Source organism: Chinchilla lanigera, unplaced genomic scaffold (assembly GCF_000276665.1).
Source record: "Chinchilla lanigera isolate Chin_1 unplaced genomic scaffold, ChiLan1.0 scaffold00012, whole genome shotgun sequence".
Taxonomy (NCBI): Eukaryota; Metazoa; Chordata; class Mammalia; order Rodentia; family Chinchillidae; genus Chinchilla; species Chinchilla lanigera.
The window spans coordinates 8,901,628-8,912,464 of NW_004955413.1; the positions used below are offsets into that span (position 1 = coordinate 8,901,628).

The 10,837-nt window shown below is 44.0% G+C and overlaps 1 protein-coding gene across 1 annotated transcript in view; it reads left to right on the forward strand.

The window, feature by feature from the left end:
* Etv6 (ets variant 6) overlaps window positions 1-10,384 on the forward strand; it is a gene marked incomplete at its 5' end in the record, with an annotated part of 213,600 nt that extends 203,216 nt beyond the window's left edge. Inside the window, 3 exon segments of the mRNA XM_013511474.1 lie at window positions 2,858-3,000; window positions 4,273-4,373; window positions 7,450-10,384. Coding sequence (XP_013366928.1) covers window positions 2,858-3,000; window positions 4,273-4,373; window positions 7,450-7,555 — 350 coding nt within the window. The 3' untranslated portion in view covers window positions 7,556-10,384.
* Between the last annotated feature and the right edge of the window lie 453 nt (window positions 10,385-10,837).

The window sequence follows — 10,837 nt, forward strand, 5'->3', positions numbered from 1 at the left end:
CAACAGAGTTCTATAGAGTTCTGTAGATTTCTCAGAGTTCTGTAGATTCACTGTCTGATGAGGGCCCACTTTCTGGTTCACAGATGGCACCTTCTTGCTGTCTTCTCACATGATGCAAGGGTGAGGGATCTCTTGAGACTCTTCTAAAAAGGCACTGTGCCCACTCTTGTGAGTGGAGCCTCCAAGACCCAGTCACCTCCCAAAGGCTGGGCTGTCACTTGGAGGTTAGGATTTCAGGTGGGAAGCGTAACATTCAGAGCGTAGCAGTTCTCTATTTTCAGTTTGTAATGAAAGTGATACAGAATAAGGAGGTAGCTTCTTGGCATAGGACACTTTACCTACTCTGCTTTACCTAGAAACCAGGGTCAGACTCTTCCAAGTGCCTTAAGCATGAGCTAGAATATTCTGCCTGTAGTTGTGTAACACTGGCTTCTCACGGTACTTTATGGTGCTCAGGTTGGAACTCTGCTCTCTCCCTCCACCACAGCCCACCTTCTGGCAATAAAGATAGTGCCTTAGGAAAGTAACGAAAGTGGCAGGCCAGTTTCTAAAGAGATTCAAACTGCAGGGCTAGAGTGTCACTGTTTTAAGAAGGATATCATTTGTCTTTTTTTCCAAAATGCAACAAATCCCTCATCATATTAATTTTTAGACACAGATAACACACCAAAGAAAAAAACACCAAAATAACGCTAAAGATTTAGAGTCACTGTAACTTTATAGTTCCTTAAAGAATTAAGCTTCCTGCAAAATGCTGTATTCTCTGCCAGTTCCTTCTGCCAGAGAGAACACTGGAAAGGGTGCACTAAGCAAACTCCAACTTTGCTCTAAGAAGTGCTAAGATTTTACAGATATATTCCCATTGACCAATTTATCTGAGAGTAGAAATCACACTGGGGAGTATGGTGTAGCATAAGCTTTGGAGTCACATAGAGCCCAGAATCCAATATGCGTCACAGCTCTGCCCTGCAGTGACTGTGTTACCAAACCTTCTTACTCCAGCTGCCTGGTCTGTTAAATAGAAATAGCAACAGCCTCTGCCTCCTAAGGGGTATAACAAGTGTAACCATGCATAGTGGTGAAGTGCTGCAAGTGTCACCCAGTAAATGCCATTAATATTTTTATTACTTTCTTTTCATTTGCATTAGCACCAGCAGAATAATCCTGTAAAGTAACTATTGCAATTCTTATTTCATAAATGAAGACATAGACTCGCGGGGAGATTAAGCAACTTGCCCAAAGTTGTCTGACAGAATTGTCCTTGTGAATATACTCCAAAGAATGGTGTACTTTCTTTGGAATGTGAACCTATTGGCTAAAAAACATTCCAGTTCCAGCTGGTAATTCCCTTCCCAAGAGCACCAAGCCCATACCTTACCCACCGTTAGAGACAGCACATTGTAGTACAGAAGCCTAGAGTTCAAGTCCCAGGGACCTCAGGCGAGTTCTTGTTACCTCTCTGAGGACTGCAAAAATACACGTACACTGTCAAGCCCACACTTAGTGATCAGTCAACCATGCTGGCATTTTGGCGAGCACCTACCCAGAACAGGCGCTCCTAGAATCACACAGTGAACAGCTAGAAATGGCGCCTCCTGTTCCCATCTGGAGGCCAATCCAATAGCAGCTAAACCGAGGAGCATTTAGTTGTAGGATTAATGTTTGGATTTTTTAAAAGTTATTACAGTAAAAGACACATTGCCATTAATCCCCTGCAAAATACTCGTGCTTTGAGCATATGTCTTACGTAAGTTTTTTAAACATTCACTGTATTTTTCGATTACCCCTCATATATGTCTGTCTCCACCTGCCTATCTACCAAGGCTCTTCTAGAAGCAGAATACATGAAATCCACAAAGCAGTAGAACAAGGGGAATGGGAACGTGTACATCACATGTTAGTTGGTTGCTTATGACAGGATCTCACTATGTCACCCAGGTTGGCCTTGAACTCAATTATGTAGCCTGGGCGGCCTCACACCCCTGAGTTCTGGGATTACAGATGTGCACCACTACACCCGGCTATGTCTTCTCCTTTAATATACCAATCCACAGCCAAAACCTAGGTTTAGCACGGTACCAGGGCCATGCCAAATCACTTAATAAATATTTGCTGCCTGACCACGTAATCAAACATCATTTCTGCAAATGGAGAAAGTTATTTTTTGGACCTGGTTCCTTTCTACTCTGATTCCATTATAATAAAACAATTGTAAAACCTTCCAAGTTATGCTATAATGAGAATATCGGTATTTATTCCTAAAACCATGCTAGCCACAGTTCCCACAGTCCGCGTCACTAAGCCACATAGTTTTTCTTTTCCCACTGGTTTTTACTCATTCTTCATGTTTCAGCCTTCCCTGGTCCTCTCCTCTCCATCCATCCAGTACCCCCTGCCAGTACCAAGAGAGCCTTTTAGCTCCAGTATTTTTAGTTCACCAATCTCTGGTACTTTGAGAGTTTCTTTGCATCCTTTATCCTCCCCTTATTTTTGCAGATCACTGTGAAAGCCAAGTCATGCACAGGTAGAGCATTGCTCCGGTCTTTCAGAGGGACTCTGTTCTAGTGTCAGTCACGACCATGGACAAGCCTTTTCCTCTTTCTGAGTCACTGTGTCCTCATCTGTAGAGGGAAGCAGCCAGCCTGGACATTTTCTAAACCCACTCAGGTCAAAAGTCACATACTCCAGCATTTCACCAGCTCTCCGCAGACCTTTGTTTCCTTCGTATAAAACGAAGGAGTTAGACCATCCGTTCAAATGAAGCAAGAACAGTTAGTGGGTGCGTCTGCGACTCTTGCTGTTAGTGCCTCAACCAGAAGTATTTTCAACATTGTGTTTCCTCCCTTTTCTCCTGTAGACTGTAGACTGCTTTGGGATTACGTCTATCAGTTGCTTTCTGACAGCCGGTACGAAAACTTCATCCGATGGGAGGACAAGGAATCCAAAATTTTCCGGATAGTGGATCCCAATGGACTGGCTCGGCTGTGGGGAAACCATAAGGTAAAAGGGCATTGGATACTTGTTCTGTAAACCAGTGCCAAAATGCAGTCTCTGTCCTTGGAGCAAAGGGTCAGGGTTCTACTTCCCAAGTCTGCCCATAATTACGTAGTTTGTCCTCACTGGACAGACAGTTAAAGACGCCACTTCCCACGTGTTACTTCTGCCAGGTGTCCATTAACTCGGCACCTCTCAGCCTGACAAGCTGCGTCATAAGTGCCACTGCCCTCCGCCTAGTCCGGCCACCCCACTGTCATTAGGACCTGGGTTACAGAGAAGTACTGTGACCTCTATGACTCACAGGAACCTTTGGGAAGTTGTCACTTCTGTCCTGCTCAGTTGGAAACTCCCATGTTCACAAAAACCCATTTCTACATGGAAAATACTTATGTTATGACTAGAAAACATCCCCTTTACAAGCACAAAGTATAAGAATTTTGATTGCCCCCCCTCTCCGCCAGTTTCCCAAACTAGGATGAGGAAATAGAGTTTAAAACATAAAGTCTTCTCTGGTAAGGTAGACTGTTCAAATGTGTGCATGTAAAAAGTGGATGATCTTGATCCAGGCCAGACGACAGATGAGCAGGCAGATCTGGAGCCACATTGGGAGAGAGCACGGAACTCAGCCCAGCTCTGCTAGGGCCTCTAGCCTCCTAAGACAGCAGCCCATGCTCTGAGCTGGATGAGAAGGACTCGATACAGGCCTTGACCAAATATGGCCAGGCCCCTGTGATAGCCACTTCAGTGTGAGTAACTGAGAAATCTCTGCAACTCCCACATCAAGCCATAGCCCAGGGCTCAACCCCGCTGCATTCCTGCTGCCACAAGAGGAGTCTAAATGATTAAAAAACAAAATGACAGACCAGAAACAAGTTTGAGAAAAGTCACTGGAACAAAAAAGGAAATTCTGTACAGGTCAGAAGATGAAGGGTGTCCCACAGATGGAGGGGAACCTGCAGGAAATGGCTCGGGCACAACAGAGCACAGTCTTGGGAAATCAGGGCATCTGCCGTGGGATGAGCTGTATTAGCTACGGCTCCCACAATGGGAGTTCCACCTTAGGCAGACTCCTCAGCCCTGGTGCGTGTAAAAGCAAAAGGGTGGGAATGAAGGGGTCCAGACAGGCAGCGGATAAGCAGGTAGAATCTCCACATTGGGAGGGCCACATGAGGCACCTGAAGAGTTTTTATTTTAATAGCTGCCCCAGTGCCTTTTCTAAGGTTCATTTCATTGTGTCTTTGTGCTTTTTTCTCTCTTTCTCCTTCAAACAAACAGAACAGAACAAACATGACCTATGAGAAAATGTCCAGAGCCCTGCGCCACTACTACAAACTAAACATTATCAGGAAGGAGCCAGGACAAAGGCTTTTGTTCAGGTAGCACTTTTTCTCCTTTCCTTCTTTTGGGAGGATATTGTTTTCTTTAAATGAGGGGGAGGAGGGAGACTATCATGATCTCTACCTGCCTGTCTGATCACGCAAAGCCATTGTGGCAAATATTACAAATTGGATCCTAGTTGCTGGTTTGTTAAGATTTAAGAAAAAAAATTTTTCTACTTACGTCTGTCCTGTAGTAAAACCACAAACTAAATAAACACAATCTGACTCACTTATAAAATAATGCAATGGCCAAACGGTATCTGGCATCAAAGTCCAGTGTAACTAAGGGAGCAATCAAAGTAGTCATTTTCAATAGAATTAAACCTAGACTTCCAGGTCACCAACCCCGTGAGCTACTTTCTAAAGCAACTTTTGTCAAACTATAGGTAATGACCCAGAGTGACTCATGAAACCGAGTTAATGGGTTGGTCACAACTTTTTTAAAATAGACAATAGAATAGAGTTGAAAATATCCGAATATATCATGTAGTTAAGAGTGACGGATGATTCATGAAGATTCTGTTTCAGAAGTAGGTGGGTACGTGTCTGTGTACGTTTGCATGTGTGATTCGTGATGTAAAATGTATTTCCTGTAATGCCTCGTAGTCAGGAAAGTGTGAAAGCCACTGTACTAGATATTCTTCCTTCCAGAATCTTTCACAGTTAATGAGCTCAAAGTATTCAACCTATCACACAGATTGTGATTCTAAGAACTAGAAAAGAAGAAGGTGTGTCTATAGGGGCATTCAGGAAAGGCAGAAGTGGACCCTAACATGATTGATAATTGATGTGCTGGGACCAAGTGCAGACCGGGAAAAGGTCACATGAACAAATATGACTGTAGGTTATGGGTTTTAGCAAATGGGACAGAAAAGAGTGATAGATGGGGCCAGAGATGCGGATTTGGAATTGTATACATAGGTAGAAGTGATACTGAGCAGAAAATGACACTGTGCATAAGCAGAGCAGCTCACTGGGATGATGATGTTTATTAGAAAAAGCGGGGAACCTGGGCCTTAGCACTGGGATGGAGAGATAACTTAGGAATAGAAGAGAGAACTCCAGTCTTCAAAAGAAACAGAAAAGGCTATATAAGAAATCAAAACAGGATGGAATAAATACAAAAAGAACACTCTCACCTCTGACTCTATAGATACTTTCTCTCCACCCTTCACTCTACACTTAGTTCTTGGTTCCCAGTTTTTTTCTGCTTTACTTTTTTCATGGATGAGTTGATCCTATTACACAGCTTTCATTTGTCACCCCTGTGATTATATCCTGATGTCCAGCTCTAAAATTCTCTCTGAAATTCCAAATTTAAATTTCCAAGAGTTTCTTGTAGGAAGTAGCCACTTAAATATCACATTCGTATTTCAAACATGAAACCTTCAAGACAGACCCTTCTTCACCTACTAAAAACTCTACCCAGAATTCTTGTTATTCATCAGCGGCATCATCATTGTTCTAGGCAATCTTGAAACTAGAGTTACTTTTGGCTCCTCCTACATCCCAGTCGGGCATTATGCTGGATTGTCCACTGCCTGGTCAGCACCATTCCCATTTCATTCTGTATTGCAGAGGCTAGAAGCCTGGCGGCTGCATTTCCCAGGATTTGTTGCCAGAAGGTCCCACACTGGAGTCTATGAACAATAAGCAGTTTCAGGAGATCTGGAAGACAGAGAAAAGGCAAAATCATTGTTATTGCTTCCTTGGCAGTGGAAGCTGATTTCTGCACTTTAGTAAGCCACACCAGGATTAATTCAAAATCTTTTACAATAGTGCCTTCCTTGCCTTCCCATATTATAGTACACATTTCTGGTATCCCTGTAACACTAATATAATTCCCTTTTCCAGGTGTACCTTTACCTTTGATAGATGGACTCAACCTTTACAGACAACTTCATTTCTACTACCCTTTGTGAGGCCTTCCGCGCACTCACACACACGGATACCTTCTTCTGTCATGTCTTGAATTCCCTTTGCCCTTCACCACACCATGATTTGCACTGTTAGTAGTCATATATATGAAGTCCTTCTCCCCACAAGTAGATCGTAAGCTCCTAGAAGATAGAGGATTATATATTATATAACTGTTGTATACCTTAGAGAGGGTTTCAATAAATGTTTATGGCAAGCCTGACAGAATGCCCCAGTGGGCAGGCCAAAGATTATAGGCCAGTGATGGTTAGATGGTTAGAGCTTTCAAAGACACAGACAGCCCACTGCAGCACACATGCCATAGGCTTGCCACCACTGTCATAGGCTGCTGAATAGGAGAGAAAATGCATATTTCAAATTAGATCACTGCTGCAAAGCAGAGTACATGGAAAGGGAAGCTGTGCAGACATGCAGGTAATTGTGAAAGAAGTAATCCCACAGTCCGGATACGCCATTTGCAATCAGGCTGCCTTCCTGAGCCATGTCAATCATGGTCAAAACATGGTCACTGTCCAGAGGAACCCACTCACGATGAGGCTTGCTGTGCAATACAGCTGCAAAGGGTAGAAGCCAGGCTGAAGGGGATACACTGCCAGCATTTTGGGTGGCTCAGGGTTAAAACTCGCAAGGATTCTCTTTCCTTGTGCCTTTCTGATTTTCTAACAGCTGCACTAACTTGCCCGATTGTCCAGATTTTCCCTGTAACATTTAATTGTATTCTCTGAGTTAAAGTCAAGTTTGGAATACCATTCCCTGGGCTGCTGGTCTAGAATGGAAATGGATGTTCAACTCTCAGAGGTGTTTATAAAATTGAACTCTCTAAAAATAAGAAAGAGATAAGTGAGCTGCACCCTGGTTTCCTCATACACACCTGCAGTCATGTTCCCCATAACTGCGAAGGGTGCTCTCTACCCCAGAGTTACCCCAGACTTTTTTGTGGTCATTTTGCCACTTCTGAGGCAGTCAGAGGAAGGGCTACCTTTTGCCAGTTGACACTAAGTTAGCATAAATATTTGGTTTAGTAGCTTTCCAGCTATACAGTATATGATGGGGGTCTTGCTTTGTAGGTTAGAATTCAGAGTGAAGGCACCTTTACTTAAAATATAATCTTTTGACTCCATTTCTTCTTCCCAAGGTTTATGAAAACCCCAGATGAAATCATGAGTGGCCGAACAGACCGTCTGGAGCACCTTGAGTCCCAGGAGCTGGATGAACAAATATACCAAGAAGACGAATGCTGAGGGAACCCACAGGCCGCCTCTGCAGCAGGCCAGCAGCGACAGAACCTGCCCACCAGGACTGCTGGAGGCGTGATGGAGCAGGTGGGCTGAGGGCAGCTGCAAAAAGATCCCCAGAACAGCAGGAACACTTCTCTTGCAAACCAAGAGGGACCCCAGAGCACCTTAGACAGAGCACCCAGCAATGGCGGGGCTGGAATTCCAGCAGACGGCACAAGCCTGGACTTGAATGTCACATTTCCTTCACCTTCGGAGTCCATCTGTAATTCCTTACCCCGCCCTTCCTAATCTGTTGTTAGTCCCATGGTGTTTTTGTTTCTTTTTTTTTTTTTTAGGAACATGCAGTTTGACTTTTCATCATTCATACAGGGGAAGACATCGGATGTTGTTTTCCCGTGGAAATATATATCTATTATATATCTATTTTTGCAAATCTCACAAAGTATGGCCAGCCCAGCTTGTCAGGAAAGTGAATACTTGCAGAAAGGATCAGGTTCCTCTTTTTCCTGCCATGTGGGTCAGGTTTGTTCCTGTTGCAGTTGGGTCTTGGCTGAAAAAAGAAAAAAAAAAAAAGATGCTTTTAAAAATGATCACGTTCAGGAGAACTCTCTTTTTCTCTCTCACTCTCCTTTCTTCCCTGGCTCCCTGCGTCCTGCCTTTCTGCCTGCTGTTACACTTCCCATGCCTTTCTGCAGACTCTTGGGGACTCTTGAGAACTTCCCAAGAGCCTTGGGGATTGTTGACACCTAAACAGAATCAGTGACCTGGGTGCTTTGTGGCCAGCAGCACAGAATTCAGCCCCCATTCTGGCACTTAGCCACCCATCTGAGGGAGGCCAGAAACCTCGCAGATGCTGCTGTACTCTGAAAAAAGATAAGTGCCGTTCTAGCGCGCCATCTCTGAGACGGCTGTGAAAACCACGCAGCTAAGGCGTAAGATAAGACGGAGGCCGTCCAAGTTATTTGGAAGGCCCCAAGAGCTTGGGATTAGCTTGCAAGTGCTGCAAAGTGGAAAATACAAAAAGACCACACAGACCTGGTGGTCTAGAGACTGAGCAAAAATATTCTGCAGTGAGGGAGTTATTTTTCTGAAACAAGTTATTGAGGATATCGAGAAAGAAAAGCTCCTCTTGCTCCATTCCAAGGGCCATCTTGTGGTCAGTTACATGCCCTCAATGAATTTCTTTTTTCCAATTCTGAGTCTTTTTAAAAATTCCCTGGTCTCCACTGAACATTTGTGAAGGGAGGATCCCAGCATGCAGTCCCAGATGCAAGCAGTGTTTGCCCAGCTTGGGCAAACAGGAAATTCCTCAGATCCATTATATTTTCCTTCCTTCATTGCTGTATTTCAGAAAGGAGTCATTTGTGGCTCTTTTCCACCTCAAAATAAGGTTGGTAGTGTCTTGTAAAAGGAGGGCGGTGCCACCCTTCAGTACTTTTAATGATAACAGGTATTTTTAGAGAACTCTTTTAGATTCTCTTTCTTTTCCTAGCCATCTATATTGATTCTTCCCATACAGACAGGTTTAGGCATCCAATATTTGGAGTACAGACTTTTTTAATCCACAACGTTAGGCCTGCCTTAAAAACCACCTCCTTCCTGTTCCTTTGTTTCCCCTCCCTGGTTAGGCGAGCATCTCCAGCCCTCTGGGGCACACACGTACTCTGCCACTGGCACATGGCAGGTGAGCAGATCTCCAGGCTTGTGATCCCACCATTTCTGAGTTGAGTCAGGCACACAGAGGCTGGGGACACACAGGCAAGAGGAACCCTTCCTGGGCCTTCCTGACGAGAGCACCAGCCTGTGGGGCACGTAGATGGACTTCGGTTCAAAGACACTGGAGTTGAGCTGGCTGGGGCTCTTCAGTCTTGTTCTGTCGTGGTCTCTTACCAGACCACAGGCGGACACATGGGTGGACAGCCCAGTCTTTCTGTCACATTCTTCCCCCTTCTGCCCTCTGGAAAGTCAGGGACCTTCTGTGTGGCTCAAGGCCCTCCTTGTGAAGGCTCTGGTCTCGTCTGACTGAATGGTGATGCAATTCGGCTGGATCCCAGCATGCTGCAGATGTCTTTCAAGAGTGTTCAGATGATAACATTTCTCAACCTCTAAGACGACTGGTACTGCACCTCAAATAGAGAGATTCAGCCAAAAAACTGGTGTTTTGTGAAGTCACTGAGTTTAAGAGATGGAGAGAAAGGGTGGATTTTTTTTTTTTTAAACTAAGACCCTTTGTATGAATATAAAGTCAGAGACCAGGGCATGATGTTACTCTTCTCTGAGATTGGGACATTGCATTCTGGCCAATTTACCCAAATAGAAGAACTCAGTCTATTATTGTTCAAAGAATCTTACACATGAAGTATGGAGGGAAACTGTTTGGCCCAAGGATCTATCTCTACATTTTCATGAATGTCCAGTGAGAATATGTAAGACTTAGGATAACACGTTCAGCCACTTCAAGTTGATATTAATTCCAGTGTAATCTTTATTTCCCATTCAGTTATTACCTATTCTGATTTTCAGTTGATTCCCTTAACTGCAAACATCCTCCTCCATTGTCTCTTTGAAAGAATGACTCCCCTCAGCACCAGTGCTGGGGTACAGATATTTACAGACATAAATGTTTCAGATTTAGTTGGTCAGACCTGGAGGAAGCACCTATTAGACACTGTGAGAGTTTCAAAAATAAACCAGGCATAATCCCTGCCCTCTGGAAGTTTATATTTTACCTGCAGGATCCACCCATCATGGTATTTCTCAGTCCAACTCTAAATGCTAGAGGTGATGAAAATTTCACCCGGGACCAAATTAAAATCTTATGTATCATCTGAATAGTTGGCTTTGCTCTCTTACTACCGTGGGGATTCTTAGCTCATAAAATCTGAAGGTAGAAAAGGAAAATGCAGACAAGCACTGCTAGCTGAAAGATGGGCACCATCACTTGGGTCTTGGTCTGTGTCGTGAGTTAGCCGGGCTGTCTCCTCTCCATCAGAAGAAAGCCCTGGTAGCTGACTAGAGGGCTGAGCTGAAGGTAACACTGTCACTTACCTAGATCTTGATCCAGGGCAGTTTAGTCTTGCATAAGCCAGAATGACTAATGCTCAAAGTTCTTAGAAAACAGAAGTAACAGACAGATGGATTTTTCTCCTTCACAGTGTTACAAATTCTCTGCTCCAGTGTCTTGTCCAAATGAGAATGTCACTTTAACTGACATTTGAAAAACTGTAACAGAATCTACCAAAATGACTAAGTAACCACCAGATCTACCTTCAGCACCTAGGATCC